This window comes from Centroberyx gerrardi, chromosome 18 (genome assembly GCF_048128805.1).
Source record: "Centroberyx gerrardi isolate f3 chromosome 18, fCenGer3.hap1.cur.20231027, whole genome shotgun sequence".
Lineage (NCBI taxonomy): Eukaryota > Metazoa > Chordata > Actinopteri > Beryciformes > Berycidae > Centroberyx > Centroberyx gerrardi.
In genome coordinates, this window is record NC_136014.1 from 16,223,512 (window position 1) to 16,245,344 (window position 21,833).

At 41.3% G+C, this 21,833-nt stretch overlaps 2 protein-coding genes across 4 annotated transcripts in view; both read right to left on the reverse strand.

Moving 5' to 3' along the window:
* The window catches only part of ppp2r5cb (protein phosphatase 2, regulatory subunit B', gamma b), a 31,904-nt gene extending 19,830 nt beyond the window's left edge, over window positions 1-12,074 (reverse strand). The window contains exons 1-3 of one of the 3 annotated variants that reach the window (XM_071900058.2): window positions 12,006-12,074; window positions 11,388-11,447; window positions 8,241-8,406 (exon numbers count right to left, since the gene is read on the reverse strand). In XM_071900058.2, the coding sequence (XP_071756159.1) occupies window positions 8,241-8,406; window positions 11,388-11,447; window positions 12,006-12,032 (253 nt within the window). In that variant the 5' untranslated portion in view covers window positions 12,033-12,074. Of the gene's footprint in view, window positions 1-10; window positions 173-8,240; window positions 8,407-11,387; window positions 11,448-12,005 lie in introns of those variants that run through there. The other 2 variants (XM_071900135.2, XM_071900288.2) reach the window with 2 other exon arrangements.
* An 805-nt stretch (window positions 12,075-12,879) lies between these two features.
* Window positions 12,880-21,436, reverse strand: LOC139916689 (heat shock protein HSP 90-alpha). The gene is made up of 11 exons (XM_071905699.2): window positions 21,331-21,436; window positions 19,414-19,563; window positions 18,784-19,150; window positions 18,261-18,394; window positions 16,595-16,918; window positions 16,289-16,454; window positions 15,286-15,476; window positions 14,514-14,661; window positions 14,086-14,354; window positions 13,587-13,920; window positions 12,880-13,343 (listed from the first exon to the last, which is right to left on the reverse strand). The coding sequence occupies exons 2-11, from the start codon at window positions 19,561-19,563 to the stop codon at window positions 13,234-13,236; spliced, it is 2,193 nt and encodes a 730-aa protein (XP_071761800.2). The 5' UTR covers window positions 21,331-21,436; the 3' UTR covers window positions 12,880-13,233.
* Window positions 21,437-21,833: the final 397 nt, after the last annotated feature.

The following is a 21,833-nucleotide window of genomic DNA, read 5'->3' on the forward strand; positions in this document are numbered from 1 at the left end:
TTATTCTCACCTCTAAAATGCATGAGGGCCACAGGCTGGAAAGGCCCATTGGAGCTTGGTGCATCCAGAACCATCCCGCTGGCAGCTCTAGTACATGCCAACATCAGTGAGCTGAGGCAGGAGTGAGGAGAGCAGAGGGCAGCCCAGGCTAAGGCGAGGAGCCAGCCTCCATTTTAGCACAAACACTCGGAGCAGAAAATGAAGCTCCCCTGCTGCTGGAGGGAACCAGCTAGTTAGTGATGTCATCCCTGACAGAAGCTGCCTGGTTGGCTGGCTACGATCACATGGGCTGGCTGTCAGAATAAATAAACATGAGGGAAGGGATTGGCTGGTGGGCTGAGGGGGGAGGGGTGGGACTTTTACTGTGATTGGAGCAGGAGCGGCTGAGACTGTCAGAGATTAGAGCATGCCAAACTCTACAGATCTGACATCAGTTTAGACTCTCCTGAAATTTCAACAAATACTACGACAAGGCCAGAAAAAAAAATCCTATATAACATGTAGGCTACATCAAATACTTTGTAGGCTACATCAAATACAAAAGTGACACTTTTCCTAATCATCACTCGCTCACAGCCACACACCCAAGTCAACAAGCCACAATACCACAGTTGATGTAACAAATTACAATACTCAAGTCCAATATAAAAAGTTCCATAGATGGAAAAAATAAAACCACAAGCTGCAGGCATGCAAGACATAGGCCAACTTAAGTGGTGTTGGTCACATAATATATTAACAGCTACAATGTATAACCTGCAAACTCGACCTCAACAAATAACTGAGGTTTGTCCAAGACATGAGACCAGGTAACAGTGCTTGTCAAATAACAGTCTGTATTCCTCCTGTGACCCTGTGTGTGTGTGTGTGTGCGTGTGTGTTTATTGGCCTGACAGATGGCTCTTCAGGAGCACAGCCCAAGCCCAGGTGTATGTGACAGAGCAACAGGAAGGCAGGAAGTCTCTATGTGAGCAACACAGGATGTGCCGATGCAATGAGCAACGCTCTCTGTCTGCCTCAGCAGCATTGAATACAAAACCCTGCACTGTTGAACATGAGCAAGGTAAAGAGCACATTTATCCTGATGCAGACAGTTGCATGCAAGAGAAAGATACTCACCAAGCTACATGTAATTAAATGAGCCCTTCAAAAAGGCAACTGCGTAATCTCAGTGGTATGATTCTACAGTACTTAGTTTTTCCTTCCAAGCTTTCAAAGTTTTGGTAAGATACAAGCTAATCTTTAGTATGTGATAGGCATGAGTTATTAGTACAATTTCTACACATCTAAAAAGATAAAGCTGCAAATTAGATCCATTGAAATTCATTACTGCTGCCCATCTCATAAAACCATTCCTTAACATTGCAATTAATTCTACCCACTGTGATATTTCTAATGCTACTTGATAAAAAGAACAATTCTCCATTCTACAACACAAAAAAACAGCACATAAAGTGTTTTTCAGATTGCCATTTGGATTTTAATGTCTATTATTATGATTGGTCACTAAACAGGATATGTTACTATCCTTTGTGCCATAATCCAAGGTGAGCATTCATATAGCCTAAAGGCCCAATTCAGAGTTTAACAGAATGATATACTACCATGCAAATGAATACCATTGAGGCTATACTGTCATTAATATACAGGACCATAAGACAGGCAGCAACATTCAGCATCTACATACTCTAGCCTTCAGGGTGAGTGTGTGATTGAGTGTGGGCAAGTCATTAGGGTTATCAAATGGCACCTTCCTTCACCGATGTTTCGTTGAATTAGGCCCACGGTACCTTAAGAAGGCTCATCAGTGGATTCCAGTGTCCCCGCCCCCCTTTAATCACTCACAACAGACTTAAACCCACTACTGCCTAACGCTGTTAATCAATTTTCGTGGTCAGTGTGACCTGTGTGAATTACCTTTTTAGAGTCACATTTGAAGGATATTTTGATATCATTCAAAATCTTTTAAAAATCGGCAGATATGGTTAATTTTTCTCCCTAATTATTGGTATTAGACTCCAAAATCCTGTGATGGTTGGACCCTATTTAGCAGTGCAGTAGAAGTCCATTTGGTACAACCTCAGACATCCAAAACTGTCTAGTCTCAATATACCGTACATATTCAGGGGTAGAAATGCATCCCTGGCCTCTTGTTTAATGAAAATATTAAATTTCTCTTACTAATCATAAAAAGACAACATAACCAATGTTGTTGAAGCCACTGTTCCTTAAAATGCTACATGGGATTCCAAAGACAAATCCTTTGTCTTTATGTTACATAAAAAGTAAAGTGGCTGACCGATTGTGAAGATGGGAGATCTAGTCTGAGTGAATAAAGGGTTCTTTCTCGCCCCTCTCCCTTCTCTAGTCATGAGGCAAGCTCCCATCAGAAGATCTGTTGTTCTGACCAAGACTAGGCAACACCAAACACACCCACTTGTTACGATTACCCTCTAAATGCTCCTTTGGCCCATGCAGCCACCAGGCTTGAGCTTTTTACTGTGTCCATGCTATTCTCAGCAGAGGAAAGGGAGCGAACTTGTGAGGTATCATGAGTCTGTCCTGGATAGGATGGAGAGCTTGTTTGGTTTGTGTTTTAGCACAGCTTTCTGAGGATTCAGTGTTGATAGCAGTAGGCCAGCCTAAATATAAATAGTTGAGTGGTTCATTTATGGGTCTGCTGATCCCTCCATCACAATGCTATGGTCCTCTGTAATAAGTGCTTAGAGCTCAAGTCTATTTGGAGAAACAGGCCTATCAACACGGTTCAGGACACAAGCCCTTTTAAGAGCAGCTGAACTTAATTTCCCATTAAGGGGCTTCCAAAGATAGAAACAACTTTATCTGTATCCTAGATCAATTTTATAGACATATCCGGGGTTCCCACACCTTCTTAAACATCAAATTCAAGGACTTTTCAAGGACTTTCCAGGCCCAATTCCCTCAAATTCAAGGACCCAACACGGCATAGTTTGAGACATGGATCAAGGTTAATTACTGTTACAACACTAAGAATTTTTATAATGAGAACTAGCAGGCTTTACAGAAGCTCACAGACAACAATTAAAAAGAGAGAGGCTTGAATGTGTGAACACTTCTCAACTGTGCTGTGTTACAGTGATGGCAGACTATGTGGTCTCTTGCCTTCTCTAACACAAATATATAAATTCAAGCACTTTCAATGACCCATGTCTATTTATGTCTATTTTCAAAAACTTTCAAAGCCTTGATTTTTTCCTCTCAAATTCACAAACTTTCAAGGATTTCAAGGACCCGTGGGGACCTTGCATATGCTTTATTTGGCTATTATAAAATGGTAGCTTTGATCCAGCCATCTGATCTAGTCAATACAGTATATATCCTATAGCCTATGCCATGCTTATCATGGCAACGGCCTATTCCCCATTCCATATTACTCTGCTGTATATATAGGTCTAACAGAACAAATGTCAACATTGTAGCTAGCTAGCCTATGATAAAAAAAAAACGACAACATTGTAGCCAGCTCGATAGTTTACCGGCAACATTAGTTATCTAGCTATTGCAGGCCAGCAACAAAAGATGGATAAGCTTATTAACAGATAGATTTTAATCTATTGGGCACCCAGCAGACATTTGAGGATTTATGACAAGCAATAATGTGTTTGTGGCCATTGTGAAAACAATAAGAAAGAGGACTGGACCATACAAGCCACCATGAAGCCTTGATTGCAATCGAGCGGCCTCTGGATCCAGACACACCAGAGAGGCTGTTGCACAAAGTTTGGTTCGACATGCAGCTACATTTAGAGAGGAGAGGTAACGAGAGGAATTGTTGGGTGAAGCCATGAGAATGGCAACAAATATGCAATGATGGTGTACAATAAAGACAAAAAAATCATAAAGATCCACAAGAGTAGAACAAGGTAGACCGAAGAGGTAGCATGCATAGGGAACCAGGAGACCCACTCTGCCCTGATGCTTCCCTCGAGAAATATCTGTCCCTGCTGCCTCCCGATGCTCCAGTCTTCTATCTTCACCCAAGGAGGAGAGTGAAGCAAGGTGAAAATGTGAGAGAAGTATAGTCCAGTATCTGGGCTTTTTAAGTGATAAATGGGCTTGCACCAATCTAGGCTATATAAGCTGAAGTGTTTTGTGTTTCCTACAGGTACACAAACAAGCCCATGGGTCTGAATTATTTATCAACGATGCTGCCCAAAATCTGCAAGGAAGCAGGGACACAGATTTATACCAACCACTGCCTTCACAGTAAACTATCCAGAAACTCAGATGCAGGACTGGAAGCCAGACAGATCATGTCTGTCAGTGGGCACAATTGTGAGAGCTCCCTTAGCAGTTATTGGAAATCTAATGTAGGAGATTGTGGGAAATGGAGCAGCATTCTCACTTCCACAGGTTCACATCCTCCTCCTGAGTGAGAGCAGCAGGCCAAGGCAGCTCAGTGACTGAGGTTGGCCATTATTTTACTGGCTGCACAATTAACGGTAACATTCAAATAAACATCAATAAGAACAGGCTGTTAAACCCTTCACTGACTATAAATGAGTGGGCTGCAAACAACATGAAAGAAATCGTTATGAACCTTTAAAAAACAAACAGCTTTGACCCAGCCCTCCGACTGGTTGATGGCTGTGGTAGGTCTATCCAGCTATGAGTAAATAACAAATTAATTAAATCATAATGAAATCCTAAAAGTGTAAAAGAGACCTGTAATAGATATACAATGGAACCCTGTTCCTTAGAACCTTCTATATCCAAAGCCTTCACAAACTGATCTTCTTCAAGAGAATAATGTAACAATAAAATGTTCCAAAATCCTGTAGCATAGCTTAGCTATTAGCTACTTAAAATATTAAACTTGTATGGACAAATATTAGGCAATAATGCACATCTTAATATACAGTTTAAATGATTGTAATGGCACAAACCAGCAAGGAAATTCCAACAATTACACACAATAGATAGAATCAATTTCAATTGGTTTTGTTTGTTATGCATGGCTAAAAGATCAGGGACAGGTTACATCACATTAGTGTCTTTACAGAAAAAGGTTTGTCCCAGTTAGTCAACATGACTCAGTTAAAGAATCCACACTTTCACCAGCAGGTGGAGACAAACCCTGTGGGACAGTTTACTTCCATGCAGGAATGGCTCCTCATTTGAAAAGGAACACATATAGAGGCAACAACTGTTGTGCTGTGCCTTTTGGCAAGTACGTCTGCACTTCAATGAGACCAAAATAAAATAAACTGGCACCTGTCTGAAGCGTTGCCTGGGATGTTTTTCCTCAAACAGTAGATTTCTCTCCCTGTTTACTTGCGGCAGTTAAAAATATCTCCAGCACACATACTGTCTCCATTTCTCCAAAATGCACAAATTTCTGATTTAACCAAAACCGAACACTCATAGCCTATAAACACAAACATAAGAATCAGGTCAGCATCTTACCGGAGGAAGCATTATAACTTACGAAATGACTAAACTAGGGTAGTTCAAATCTACACTGGAGTCACAACAAGAGCATTAGATTTGGGGGCGAGTTCATGGGGAAGGCCTACTTGTGGTCAGGGTTTTCGGTCTAGCCTCAACCTTGTAAATCTCCAGGAAAGGCTCATGGACAAGTGTTCCCATCAGGAGGTGGTGAGCATGCCTGGAATGAAGACAGGCCTAGCGAGGTGCCTGTTTGGACAGGACTAACTGATAACATCCACTGGGCCACTGTGGGACAATGTTTGGAGAATGTTATCAAAGTTCTCATTGGGGTGTGGGAACTGAACAGTGTTTATCAGAAATTAAGTTATGATTATTTAGTTTCTTGACACAATATAAGGGCCAAGCTAAAGAATGTACAGGTAAACATCACTGTAGGAACAACTCCTTTATGTGTCCATTAAGTCTAATCTTAGAGGAGACTGAATGGCGAACAAGTGGCACACATTAACACCACAGCGGCTCTCTCCTGAAGTCACAGATAGTGGCTCAACTTTGTCCCATTACCCTAATCCTCCAAAGGGAGAAATGGGGTTTGATTTGTCTTGCAGACATTTTGAGGAAGCATCTTATGCCTCGATAAGAACTTTGTATTTTGGACTGATGTGCAAGCTTTTATTGCACTCCATCAAGTTATTGACTCTCTTGCTTTCAATCATCTCATTTCCATTATCAGTTCCAATGCCAGTTAAAGTTTAAAAATGTGTGTTATTTGGACATTGATACTGCTATAAATGTACTTATTGAACTGTACTTCAGTTATATTTGTTTGTTTTGGGTAACCAATTAGGTCAGATGATTTTAATGAATTTGATGAATTGCTGGAAAAAAGAACGGGAAAGCGCTGTTTTGTGTATAAATCCTACTCCCATGAGCATGGCGACAGTGTTGCTCCTTGCTTTTCCATCTAGTGCTATGCTGGTACTGGGCTTCATTGTATATCTACATACATCTGCCAGATTTTTCTGGCAGATGTAGAGAGAGGAAGAAGAGAGAGAGAGAGAGGGAATAGTAGTATAGCTGCCAGACACTGCTTATCTGGGCACGGGCAACATCCTGAAATGCAAGGACCATGGCATTAAAGCCTTATCTCTGGATTACCCCTAAATATAGATGCTTGGGTTAAATCCAGCGCAAAGTCCATGCCATGTACGTCCTCTGTTTGTTTCCATGTCTTGCGTAATGCCACTGTCAGCTCGGTGTTATACTGAGGGTGATGCAGCAGGGGATGTTCAGATGCGGACAGAGTGAGTGAATGACTGAGTGTGTGCTTGTACATATGCATGTCTGTCATGTTTGCATTTATCTGTGTCAATTATAGGGATTTCCCTACACATTAAACACTTAAGCAGCCTATTTGGTTTTTTTCTGGCCGCCTAAAGGAAAACTTTTAAATGGCTTCTGGATGAGTTCCAAGAGTCTTGCATACACAGTTTGTTATCTCTCGTGACTGTGAAGCACTTTGTAACTTTGTTTTCAAAAGTGCTATATAAATAAAGATTATACTATTCAGGCTTCAAAATGGTTTTCAATGCATTATTTTTGCATATAAAAAGGTTTTGTGATCTTATAGTATCTACAATGCCTCATCCACATGCAAAACCTGCCAACGTAGCAACTTTACCACCAAAGCTGTACTCTTTGTACAGCTTTGGTACAAAGAGTTTTTGAATGCTCTGGCGCATATCCTTATTAGGGTTGTCACGATACTAGAATTTCTAACTTCGATACAATACCTAGGAAAATATCGATATGCGATACCATTTTCGAAAAAATGAATTTTCAATCTTTTTTAAAAAATAGATTGTTTTCATGTTAAAATTATATTTTAACATGAAAACAATATTTTAAAGTTGTCTGAGATCAAACAACACATTTTTGATTGACAGGTGTCGATCGCCGTCATGATTTGCTCTTTTTTATTGAGGGGAGTGAGCTTATACTGCACAAGCATGTGAAACATCATATTGCCTCCTGGCCTCTGCAGCATAGACTGTAAGCAACTAAGCAAAAAACACAGAAGGATTATTATTGACAGAATGATTTTAATCGGACATTTCAATGTCCGGTCGAGCCTTCTGACCGGGCCCGGACAATGCATCTGAAAACCGGACAGTCCGGTCGAAAACCGGGCATCTGGCAAACCTACTTGATAACGTTAGCTAGCTCTGTAGCTAACGTTTGATTTGCTAGCTAAACTAAAACGGATGATGTGCAGGGTACGTTAACGTTTATGATAAATGTTTAATGCTTCAGTGATGTTGAAACGGGAGCTTTCGCTAACCTCTCAAAATTCTTTATATAGACTGGCGTGTCGGTCCTTAAGGTGCTTCGCCAAGTTTGACGTGTTACCCCCCTTCGTCGGCACCACTCTGTAGCATCGTTTGCTGACTGAGGCAACAACCCAGCTGACTGCTACTAGTGAGAGGAAGGGCTGTGGGCAGCGGTGCAGGGTGTGTGTGTGTGTGTGTGGGGCTAGTGAGGCGGAGAAATAATACGTTTGATTTTTCATTAAGAGAAAGCACTGCTGGTATCGATACTGTTGCAAATGAGTGTTGTATCCGTTTCAAATTTTTAGTATCGATACTTATCGAATTATCGATACTTTTGACAACCCTAATCCTTATCCAATTTTACAAACACACTCCCAAGTGTATGCGACAGTATGCGCTGAGACCTCAGTCTAGAGCATTGGCTGGGTCATTACGTGATTAGGTGAAGTAAGGTTGTGAACTTGAGCAGGTAAATACCTTTGAAAGCCGGTAGCTTTTGCAGCTCCCTGTTGTTGCTCAAGCTGAAGCGAGAGGAGCTCTGCCTCTTGTCCTTTTTGACAGGTGTCTGGGTACCTGACTGCTTCCCCTTTAGCAGTTGAGTGGTAGGAGGAACGCTATTGCTGGCCTTCCTGTTGGAGCCCTGCTGAGAGAAGAGAGTGAGCCAACATTAGTGACACAGGCTAAAGAGGTCTAGGTTGGTGCACAAAGAGTGAATGACAAAAAGCAATCAGTGAGTGTGAGAACCTTCCTGTATTACCTCTTTACAGATCTGATAAATTTAGGTAGATGTAGCCAGTTTAAGACAAACAGTATAACTGCCAGACTTTAGATGGGTACATAACCAGAGAAGTTAACTTTTAGTCCCCGGGGCAACCTATGGCATAATGATGCAACTAAAGTCATAACTCACATTAACTGAAGTAGAGAAAGATGCAGCTCGGGGCTTAATTAACACCCTAAGATTGTCTGGAAGATCCCAGCAAAGCCATCTATCAAGATTCATTATCCCACTACCAAGGCACCCAGCTGTGGAGCATAAGACTTGACAAAACCTAGCTTATCCCTGGATCCACTGATCCAAAATCCCACAGAGGTTGGATATTCTCTTGATGTGGAATCTAGTAAATGTGGGAAGTTTCTCACGGCTGGTCCCACCTGCCTGCTGGGATCCATTCATCAACACGCACCTGACAACACAGGGCTCACTTCACCAGACACAGCTGTGGAGTTGCGTCAGCCTGGGTCACAGGGGATTTATCAAATTCACTTAAAACCCAGCTAAAGTTGGCCGCTGTCTGCAGCACTACGAGACAGGGGTTTAGGAGTTGGGCCATCTTTTAGCAAGCTGTCGAGTAATGTGGGAAATCAAGCTGAGCTGGCCCACATTCTGGGCTAGATTACACATTCATGTGATGCAACATAAGGACTTCTCTCCTGTCCTTGCCAGTTCATTAACCCAATATGGAGGAGACTTGTCATCCAACAGATTCTGTTTGCATGCTACAGACAGGTTTGTCAGTAAGAGAACATGGTAAGCGTTGGTGTGTGTTGAGGCAGGACGCAGGACTTACAGTGACACAAAGACTTGAACTAGTGCACAAATTGTTACAAAAGAGAAACGCAACCACTGTCTTGAGCAAAGGACAAAAGAGCCAGGACCTGTTGGAAAAAGCCATGGCAGACACACAAATACAAAGCGGATGCTGTAAAGCTAACTGTCCTAAGGCAGCATGAAAAGTGGCATCTACCCACAGGCAAGCCAGCTGCTATCAACTTCTCCTCAGATTGACACAGATATGGCATTCTCTGTACCATTTTACTGCAAACCAAATTAAAGAATTAAAAGAAGAATTAAAAGCTATAATAAGATATTTCTGTTGTCTCTCATTCCTGAGTCTGACATCTAAAAGCTGACAGTTCTGGTAGCCAGAAGAGTCTGAAACTGAAGGAGGGGCTTAGAGGGGGTAATACAGCAACAGCTTGCTGCCCAGCAATTTCAATTTGACACAAGTTTGGCGCATTAGCAGATCTGCTGCATGGCTGCTGACACACAACAGAGAGCAGATAATCAAGGATTACTACCGAGTGAGAGGAGGGTAGGGGGCAGAGACCACAGCCTTAAGAAACTGAGTACAGGGGGGTTAACAGGGGACGACCAAAGCTCTAAGCTCTGCATAACTGATTGAATGTGGTACTGAGATACAAGGAGGAAACCAGGACAATCCAGTAAAACAGATAAATTAAATACACACTATCTTATCTAAATAGGTTTCAACCCAGTACATAGGCTGTATTATTTAAACCTTTCAACTTATAAACTTGGTCAGCTGCCAAACTCACTAGATATAGATAGGCCTACATGTTTATAGATTAGGATCAATTTGACTGCATATAACAGCAGCCTAAAGATTTAGACCTGGTACAGTATTCTGAACCTGGAAAATGAAATACATACAGGGGGTGAACAAAGTAACGGACACACCTAATAATATATGAATATCAAGTATCTCGTAAGGAGTAGGGTCACCATTTGCTTTCAGAACAGCTTCAGTCCTCATTGAAATGCTGTCATACAAGTTCTGAACTGTGTGCAGTAGGATATTTGACTATTCTTCAAGAAGGAAAGCCTCAGTTCTTTATGGGATGAAGGAGGTGCAAATCTTCTTTCCATAAAGGTTCAATAATGTTTAGATTCTTTGACAATTATACGACCATGCAGTGCAGTCATCTGACTTAATGACTCCCACACTATTACAGCTCCACCACCATGTTTGACAGTTGGTAATATCTCCAAACGTAATCCCATCCAGATATAAGAAAAAAGGTGAAAGACAACTCAGATCATGTTACTATCTTTCCATAGCTCGGGGTGCAGGTTTTGCGCCTTCCGATAAATACCAGTTTTATGAAGCTCACAAACAGTTTTTGTTGAGATTTTCAGAGGGATTCAATTCAGTGGTCAATTCTGATGTCTACCTTGAATATGACTGACAGGGATAGACATATACTAGATTGATAGATAGATAGTTGCTAAACATCTCAAGTCAGTCATATTCAACTTGCAACCACTGATCCTCTTTGCCAGTACAGTTTCTCTATGTTTGGCATATATCGTCATGATTTTTGAGAATGTTCTCCTTGCCACACTAAATAATTCTAGTGACCAATGCACCTGCAATTAAGGTAATGTCTATTTTCCCAGTTTGCAACTCTATTAATTGCCTCATGTTGCCCTCAAGACACATATAAACGTGGTGATTGTCAGACCTCTTTTAGAGCTGACACATACTGCTGGCATTCAATTTAATGACTTGCCCGTCTAGCTGCCTACAATTCTGATTAAGTTAAAGTCCTTTTTCATGTGTCATTTCTGTTATTTTGCCCATCCCCTGGATTTTCTACCATGCTTCGGCTGGTTTACTGGTCTGAGGGCAATAGTCTCATCCCATCAGAGCATTGTGTAGTCTTTCACCAAAACATCACATAGGACTGCACTAGAGACTAATAACACATTCCATCTTCAAACTGCCTAGTGACAATTTAAAAGTGTCATTTGAACTTGTGTCAAGCAAAGTCCTTCTGATTTCCAGGGAGTGTCCGGGCAGGTGTCCCGAGTCAGCCTACCTCATGCTCTGAATTCTCTTGTCCTCCACTCTTGCCCACTTTTCCAGACTTAGGGGACTCCTGAAAGACAGTTAAAATACTTAAGTGAATGTGACATTAGCGGATAATAGGCTGGAAAATAATGCTAAGCGGTGTGTCACTGTATGCTGCCATGCACAAATCCTAGCCAAATATAGCAAGCCTGACCACACAGTCACACACTCATATTTTAACACACTGACAAATCTGCTTCTAGCTAGCTACTTCAAAGCTAGTTAGCAGTCACACAAGCCATATTTTCAGTTTTAAAAAGGTAGCAAATGCCTAAATTTGCAAAAACAAACATACATTATCTGAGAAAACATATGTATACTTAGAGAACCATTTCATTGCTGGATAACGGTCGTTTATTTAAATTAGGCAGCCCAACGTAGCAAGTGCTAACCCGTTAACGTAGCAGACTAGCCACTAGCTGGTGATGATTGCTAGTTGGCTTGTCTCTTTCGCTCTCTAGATGATGGGACACCACACTGATAAATGTCTTGTAGTAAGGCCTCTGTTTATCCAAAAATACATTCAAATGCATCTGGGTGAACTTTATTCACCATAGTCATAACCTGCTCCCAATTCTGAACTCACCTTCTCTTTTTTCGTTTTATTCGGCATTGCACAAACGTAGCCGCCCTTGCTCCCCTTCGGATACTCCACAACCAAATCCTTGACAACTCTTCGGGCACCACACTGTGGCGGTTAGCCTGTCCTCGCTGATGCGATAGGCTGCTGTCAGTCAGGTGACTCTCGGCGTTTCGTTTTGACAGATTGAGCCGTGGAAGAGAGTGGGAGCTCTCTGCCGGTGAGAGAAATTACAACCACGGCTGACACATCAAAGTGTTCAGGGTCTGTCCAGCAGGCGTGAAACGAGCTGGACTGCGTTTTTCCAGACGTCCCATATTCATTTGTCTGTTCCATTCAGTACCTACCTCAATGAGTCAGTTTTCCAAAAGCCTAATTCACAATGCCAGCTGTTAAAACCCTCACGACCACTGGCTTATTCCACTTACTTTTTGGAGGCAGACGCCACCTGGTGTTAAAACCTTCCAATTGAATGCAGGTTTTATTGGAGAATAAATCTCACATATCCCAACGACCACGCTTACATGCATCATGATGAGACTAGTTTTACAATTAATAAAGCACTTAACACAGGGTTACTCCAGCCTTGAGGCCCTGCTAATGATCCCTGTAAATGTAGCAAGGATGTAATTTCATCCTCATATTTAAATGAAAAATACTGACAACCACTTGTGGACAGCTGAAAAGCCACAGAGACATGTCAACCTCACTACTAATAGTTGAATCCTTAGCCAGACTAAAAGCCAAAGTTGATGCCTGTATATATGCATAATTGGTGAGATTGCATTGCATTATTATAACCATCAAACAAAGTTGGAAGACACTAATGTCCTTAATCACTTCAGAGAAATCAGCAAGGGTGAACAAAACGTGACTCGTTAACATCGTAAACTTTATTTCTGGGTCCCACCGTTTCAAATAACAGTATCAATTTTTTTGATAAGATATTTACAGTAAAAGTCAGAACACACAAGAATGCTGGAATGTCAATAAATACAAAAAAATGCATTGATACAACTCAAGATACAAAAAGTGATGACTTTAACAAAAAAAAGTAATAAAGTTCTAAGGAATGAATCTGAACTGCATATGGTCAATGCAAGGGGAAGTTCAGTGAAATGGGGCAAAAAAGGGGTTGGGGTGGGGAGGACATTCCAGGCTCATTAACAACATCGAACTCTTGTCATTATATAACACTACTGCCAAACTAGCAGGCAGATGAAACCGGGTCAATTTAGTCCACCTCCTCCATCCTGGATGTGTCGTCGTCCCCTTCCAGAGGGGGCATGTCCTCGACGGGGGCAGACGTGGGCTCTTCTGACGCCAGGTCATCCTCGTCGATACCTGGAAGAAGGAACGGGAAGTGGGTTATGAGTCACTGAAGCTGGATTTCATGAGTAGGCTTGTGTTATGCAGTAAAAAGTATATGTCGATGACTCACAGAAAATGTACAGCACATACTGTAAGCTGACTCAACTTACACCTAGAGTGATATTCTTGTTTGCTTAAAACACGCAACATATGCAAGGATAGATCAGATGTAATATGAAAGATTTAAGCTATATGACTGAACACGCAGGTACTCACCCAGTCCCAGCTTGATCATCCTGTAGATGCGGTTGGAGTGGGTCTGGGGGTCGTCCAAGGTGAATCCTGAGGACAGCAGGGCGGTCTCGAACAGAAGGATGACCAGATCCTTCACAGACTTATCGTTCTTGTCGGCCTCTGCCTTCTGCCTCAGGGTCTCTACAATGGGGTGGTCAGGATTGATCTCTAAGTGCTTTTTAGCGGCCATGTAGCCCATGGTGGAGTTGTCCCTCAGGGCCTGGGCCTTCATGATCCTCTCCATGTTGGCCGTCCAGCCGTAGGTGCTGGTGACGATGCAGCAAGGGGAAGACACCAGGCGGTTGGAGACTGTGACCTGTGGAGGCAAAGGAGAGTTTATGCCATTTTCCAATATAATACTGGGACATCAGTGGATTGTAAACAATATCAAATTGAGTTGTTACAAACAGGATGTCATGGTTTTGAGGTTTTGTGGGTTGTTTGAACACATGCTGTGTGAATTATTGGTAAATCGCCTCACCTTCTCCACCTTCTTCTCCAGGATATCTTTCATGATCTTGCAGAGGTTTTCAAACTGAGATTTCTTTTCCTCCTGCCTCTTCTTCTCATCCTCATCCTCGGGCAGCTCCAGGCCCTCCTTGGTCACTGAAACCAGGTTCTTTCCCTCAAACTCCTTCAGCTGCTGCACACAGTATTCGTCAATGGGCTCAATCATGTAGATAACCTCTAGGCCAGCTTTGCGAAGGCGCTCCACAAAGGCGGAGTTAGCGACCTGGTCTTTGGTCTCACCTGAAATAAAGTTATGGTAATGTTGTCAAACAAGATATATACTTGATATAACAAAATATGAAACAGTGACCATATACAGTACCATAAAAATTAAGTTAATTTGACATCTTAAATTTTGCATTTACAGTTTACAGACTAATAGTGAAAGAGCATAGTCACCAGTAATGTAGTAGATGTGTTTCTGGGAGTCCTTCATGCGTGTGACGTAGTCCTTCAGGGAAACCATCTCATCTCCAGAGGCTGAGGTGTAGTAACGTAACAGCTCAGACAGCTTCTTCCTGTTCTGGGAGTCCTCATGGATGCCGAGCTGGAAAACATGGAAAATGTTCAATTAATTACTCATTCAAGTGCCGGTAATAAGCAGTGGGGAACAAGGCGGTTCTAGTACGCAGAAATTCAGCTGGCATTTAATCACAATGAGGTTCTTATCTCTAAATTGGATTTATTCAACAGCCTTCCTCAGCAGAGGCTCATGTTACAGTAATTGTAAAAACGACATTATGTGCTGAACCCTGCTACCCTGAGAGCCTCCATTCAGACAAAACAGGAGATGGCAGTAAGGAGCTCTGAATAAGGCTCAAAGCAGCTTATCATAGGGACAATATGGCGAGAGGATCAGACAGGTGGCTACTGCATGAAAGGTTAGAGGGACAAGCAGTGACCAGTAACTAAAATTCAGAAGGTTCTAAGACAAACAGGCGGTTTGTTTATTTATTGGTTCAGATTAGCACCTTTCAAATAAATTTGTAATCCCTACCACACTATGAAACAGATCACTTTTAGCTTGACTTGTGAAATCATGACAAATTACATAGTATCAGACCCATGGCACAATGGAGTTATACGACACACAAGGTGGCTGCCATAATTTTGCCCAATACTTGATTATGGAAAGCTTGCAGCATGCACAGTGCAAGGTGCGGCGACTGACCTTGATGTTCTTTGAGAACTGCTCATAGTACTTCTTGTAGTTGTCCTTGTCCTCAGCCAGTTCGGTGAAAAGCTCCAGGCACTTCTTGACCAGGTTCTTGCGGATGACCTTCAGGATCTTGCTCTGCTGCAGCATCTCTCTGGAGATGTTCAGGGGAAGATCCTCAGAGTCCACCACACCCTTGATGAAGTCTGAGGAAGGATAGAGACAGATTGGTTAGCCATCCTTCAAAATTAATTTCCCAAGATATAATTTCACAGATTATCTGATTGGTATGAATAGAGAAGAGCCATTCAAATTTAATTCAATATATTGAATGCAATATGGTGTGGAAAAACTTTCCACATGACTATAATTTCCATAAATAGCACCTGTTTGTAAAAGAGATAATTCACTCTGTCTTTATGACTGCAGCTCTAGTTGTATTTATATCACAGAACCGTATATACCTGGGAATGGAAGCTTGGCCAGGATAGAAGGATATAGTTTTCCAAAAACTATAATGTAAATGGTACATTTCCCATTGCATCTCCACGTGAATTTATCATACCTTTTCAGTAGATCTGGGAGTTTGGAAGGGTTTGGTTATATGACCCTACTTGGAGAAGATTTACCCAGGAAGATTTGTTCCCACCCAGGAAGATTATTATTATTTTTTTTTTTTATGTTTTTAAAATTTTAATCAAGTTTGTCAAATTCAAATCACAATTTGCTCCAAACTCGCATGTACTTATATGCATTTGTAAACAGTAACTTGACACTTTTTAATCGGAGATGTGTAAAACTACCCAATACTCACATAGAAAGTTAACATGAGTGCCCCTGTTCACCATTGTATCCAACTGGACAACCCACTCACACTGTAGGTAAGGACATGTAATTAATCCATAATCCATTTAATTCACCCAATCTCTTTTACAAACAGGTGCTACTTCTGGAAATTACAGTAATGCAAAAAGTTTAGCGAGATCACATCTTTGATTAGCCATTAGCCAAGACTCACTGAGGTACTCGGGGATGAGTTCATCACAGTTGTCCATGATGAAGACCCTGCGCACGTATAGCTTGATATTGTTCTTCTTCTTCTTGTTCTCGAAGAGGTCGAAGGGAGCACGGCGAGGCACGAATAGCAGAGCTCGGAACTCCAGCTGGCCCTCCACTGAGAAGTGCTGTGGGAAGACGGGTTGATGGGGTGATTTTTCCTATTAGTTGTGAAGTTTATATTACTTGCATCATTGCATTACATGCATTAAAAGGTCAATAATGTAGCCTAGATACTGCTGATCGAACCATGAATGGACTTCCTCACCTTGACGGCCAGGTGGTCCTCCCAGTCGTTGGTGAGACTCTTGTAAAACTCTCCATACTCCTCGTTGGTGATGTCATCGGGGTTACGCGTCCACAGGGGCTTGGTCTTGTTCAGCTCTTCCTGGTCAATGTACTTCTCCTTGATCTTCTTCTTCTTCTTCTTTTTGTCTGAAGACTTGTCGTGGTCGTGGTCATGCTCGTCATCGGAGCCGACGTCCTCAATCTCGGGCTTGTCCTCGTCCTTATCCTCATCTTCCTCTTCCTTCTCTTTCTCCTCCTCCTCCGCCTCGTCGTCACTCACCTCCTTGTCACGCTCTTTCTCTACCTGAATAGAGATATGTCATTAGTCACTGGTCATTTCAAAAAAAGTTGTGACCATGGGCTAGCCAGGAACAACATCCACAAGAAATGTTGCCATCTGCTCTTGTCTTTCTTAACAAAAGCCTTTAAAAAACAATACACCAAGTTTTTGGGATATTTGGTCAATTTACTCCCCCGGTAGATCATTTGTTCCAGTACTACATGCCAACACTAGTATACATTATGATAACTGATTGTATGCAACTGGCATTACTCCAAGTACAAACACCTTTTAGTAATAAAAAGTTGTTGAAGTGTTTATTATATGGCCTGTAGATTCATAAATGTAAAAATGAAATATTAACCCAGTATAGCTGATGTTTTTTTGGAACTATTTCAAGTGAGTAACCACATATTTATCTGATGCACAGCGATTTTTAGCTGTACACAGTCTTCCATCACCCACCACGTTCACTTTCTATGTTAAAACAAATCATGCTCAGAGTGTTGCAGGAAGAGTGACCTTTCCAAAGGGAAAGCAGGCCCTGGTAGTGCAAACCAATGTTATTTGTGCACCATATTTTGTATAAATCTTAGCAATCTCCTAAACAAAACTGCCATATTTAGCCACATAACATTTAAAATTAGTTACCATTTACCTTTAGAGCTGCTACTAGTTCTCATTTTCAAGATAACGCTAGTTGCCAGTTATCACTCAACACAGTGTATGCTTAACTGTTAGCCCGGAGGACCGGAGCAAACAACCTACTATGGACTATGGAGTCCTATGTTCTGATTGCTTAACAGTCTCCCAAAACCTGGTGTATTCCTTTCCCATGATCTTAAAGTTGCTATGTTTTTTTTTACAATGCATTGTTGCAATTCTATCTTACAGCTATGGCGTCGATTGTGTGTCAGCATCTCAACTAAGGTAATCCAGCACCAAATATGTAGATTTAAATAAATTCATATCAAAAAATGGGAAAATGAATATATATGTGCCAAAACTGAATTAAATAGCCTAACCCTAACCCAAGAAATTGATGTATACATTGATGCAAAGGATGTAAATAAGAAAATCTTAAATTCTAAAATAAAATAATTAAAACAATAAATGGATTACAGCTGTGATTTGTGAGGAAAAATAATGAATAAAAACAGAAATCATCATGTAATTACAGAAAAGTAATTTGTATCCATCTAATACATTTTTCTACACTATTATACATTTATTTATTTGAATATTTAATGCTGGATTATGCTATTGGAGATGTTGGCACACAATGGACGCCATGGTAGCAGGTTCAAAGTTCTAAGTTAATCGTACTCTAGTAAGACTGTGTATATCAATTGGATTGAGTGCTTACAAAGAGTGTGATGGGGTAGCCAATGAACTGCGAGTGCTTCTTCACAATCTCTTTGACCCTTCGCTCCTCAATGTATTCTGTCTGGTCATCCTTCAGGTGCAGGATCACCTTGGTGCCCCGACCAATGTGCTCAGCTATGAGGGGGAAAAAAGTAAGCATGGGTTAGTGTATATCAAGATGATCCTGGTACCAACTGGAATAAAAATGTCCATGTAAACAAAACTACATTATTAGGTATAGCTATTCCTCAACAATGAAATTGAAGTGTTGAAAATATATCAAATCAAAATCCACCTTTTCAAAACTGCATACATTTCACTCCCACTGCTACTCCAGCTATGATCACCCACCATCACTGTTTGGATTGTATTGATGTAATATATCTTTTGTAAAGTGTCTTTGAGCATCATGTAAAGCGCTTTATAAATAAAATGTATTATTATTAGTAGTAGTATTATTATAAATGGACACCACTGTAATTAACTGTTAAGTCATTGTACAATTTGGCCTTTACGTCACTTACAACTGTCAACTTTAACGGTGAAAGAGCCTCCAGCAGAGGATTCCCAGGCATACTGCTCATCATCGTTGTGCTTGGTGATGACTGTCACTTTCTCTGCCACCAGGTAGGCGGAGTAGAAACCCACACCAAACTGACCGATCATGGAGATGTCAGCCCCAGCCTGCAGGGCCTCCATGAAAGCCTTGGTGCCAGACTTGGCGATGGTTCCCAGGTTGTTGATCAGGTCAGCCTTGGTCATGCCGATACCCGTGTCAGTCAGAGTCAGGGTGCGTTCCTCTTTGTTGGGAATAATTTCAATCTTGAGATCCTTGCCAGAGTCCATCTTGGTTGGGTCGGTGAGACTCTCATAGCGGATTTTGTCCAGGGCCTAAAGAATTAAACGTTGATAAGAGGTTTGATGACAGAATTCTTAAACCTCAGGATTTTAGGATTATTCACTAATTTACAATATTAGATTTACTGATTTTCAGTGCAGTATAGCGCTTATAGCTATAGCATATGGTAAAAATAAGTGTAGAGACAATATTAACATCATTCCATTGCACAATTCAGTGAACATCTACATACAGGCTACAATACAACATATCAGACTGAGCACATAGTCTTAGGCCAATACTGTGATAAACTTACATCTGAGGAGTTGGAGATGAGCTCCCTAAGGAAGATCTCTTTGTTGGAATAGAAAGTGTTGATGATCAGGGACATCAGTTGAGCAATCTCAGCCTGGAAGGCAAAGGTCTCAGCCTCCTCCTCCATGGGCTGGTCGTGTGCTTCAGGCATCTGAGCAGAGGTGACGAGTAGAGGAGCAGAGGAGGTGAATGCACATTGCTCATAAGTCACTATGCATTATATTAAATTGCACATATTGTCATGGAATACACTGTTTGGGTTATACTGAGGGCATTTACATATATGATGGTATTTCCTTTTTTTCCCTAAAGCGCAATGTACACAGGCCTTCACATTTGATTTGACTAAGATGAAACCGTGCGCTGCATCATCAGAAGCAGTAACGTCACACACTTTCCAACAATAGAATCAATTTTGCCGCTTTGGCTTTGTTTCTTATTTTGACAGTTGTACAGGCATGGTGCAAGCCTGTGCCATCCCGCTCAATGGTCTACAGATCAATTCCAGCACGAGTCACTGAATATGATGCAACTGGCACAGCTACTAAGAGCGCCATCACATCACTCTTACGTAATGCGATTTTACCAAAATTACCAAAAAACCTTGACAACTGTCAGCCTCATAGTTCACCAAATTTGATGGTGCTGAAGCAATTCTGAAAGCCAACTGAAATCCATTCAGTTAATTGATGGCAATGAGGTGTGCGTCAGTAATGATGGGTTCATATGCGCAGGCGTATGGCTTATAAAGGCAGGTGGTGTAACAGACTGTCCAGTTCTGTTGTACTTCAATTCTATAATCCATCCTTGGCAAACAAGACTAAATCCACCTGCTTCTGCCCTGACACAAATTACATAATATTGATATTACTAGAATTTGTGGAGAATTGCAACTACACCAAAATACATCCACTGTGAATACAGTAGGCTAAGTAAACTGTGTTGAGTTGAATGTGTTAATTCCTAGGGTTTCTCAACCAATTTATATTCTCAAGGTCAATGAGGGAACCGAGACCTCAATGCAAAGGGAAAACAGCAAAGAGAAGTCTCAAACAGCCAATATATTGGGGGGCACCCTAACCTGACACTTGAAAGAATTGGTTGGTTAATAACTGCTCATGAGAGGAGCGCATGGTTTGAAGTGCATCTCAGCATCACCAAAAACACTCCACCTGCCGGCTCCCCTACAAAATGCATGATTCTAGAAGCTACCAGGACTCTCCTGCAGTTTCTATACAGTAGGAATCGAAAGCGTCTCATCACAGCGTTTTGACAAGACTTTATGAACGATCACCCGTTCTTTATTGAGCTATACAAGTCTTGCATATTGTGAAGACCACCACCTGAAAGCGTGACAAAACATTTCCACTGAGGAATCAGACTGACTTTAGTTAGGTTGTGCGCCTGCCTATCATAATTACTGGTTGGCAAGTGTCGTGGATGCACCATGTGGTGCTTGTGGCTGCTGTCTTCCAGTTTGGGTAACGTTGATAAAGGGATGTGAGCTGCCAATTCGGCATGATAATCTTGGAAAAAGTTTTTAAATGTCCTTAATAACGCAGATATGGCAAGGAAAACCAACTTGTTCTACCAACCGTATTCAGAAATTATATGGATGTCATATGGTCTTTCAATAAGATAGACATAAAATAGTTATATTACCATAAATGACACTATCATCATTAGCAACTAACAGGGACGTTGGAATATTCTATGGAAATGTTAGAAAATGTCAACTTCGAATAAAAACGGCGAATAACGTTATACGTTAAGCTAGCTATCTAACCTTAACAGTTAGTTAAGCTAATGTCAGTTAACATTAAAAATATGAGTGATAAAATGTTACATCAAAGGCAGTAATTGACATTTAATTTCAATCGTGCTGAAACCCTGTAAAAATATTGTTCAGTCGGTTTACCTTGCTCCTCAATGTAGCGAAAATTCCGCTTGGAGATCAGTTTGCTTTGACTACACAGACAACCCGGCGAGATGGAGAGAAGGAAGCTGAGCGGATTTTGTACCCCTTCAGAGTGTTCGAGAAATCCTGAGCTTCCAGAACCATCTGGAATCTTCCTAACTAAAGCTTGGAGGTGGCCACTGACAGGCTCAGTGGACTGTCAATCATGTTTTTTGTACACGCCTCTCTTCCATTTGGGATTCGACTCAGCTGAGTAGGCGGGTTTTAGAGGTGAATACAGAGGACTTCCACCTGGAATTAACCATAGCGCTCACCTGAAAATTCCAGTGTAATGGAATTAAAAAAAAAAAAAAAACTTCAATCCAGAATATGTACATCATGTTTCCTTCCATATAGGAACTGAACAAAGTGATGAAAGAAATTCAGTAACATGCAAGCACTACACAGACTCAGCAAGAGGGAATATGGGTCATATTTCTAAATACATTTTTATTACAAATCTG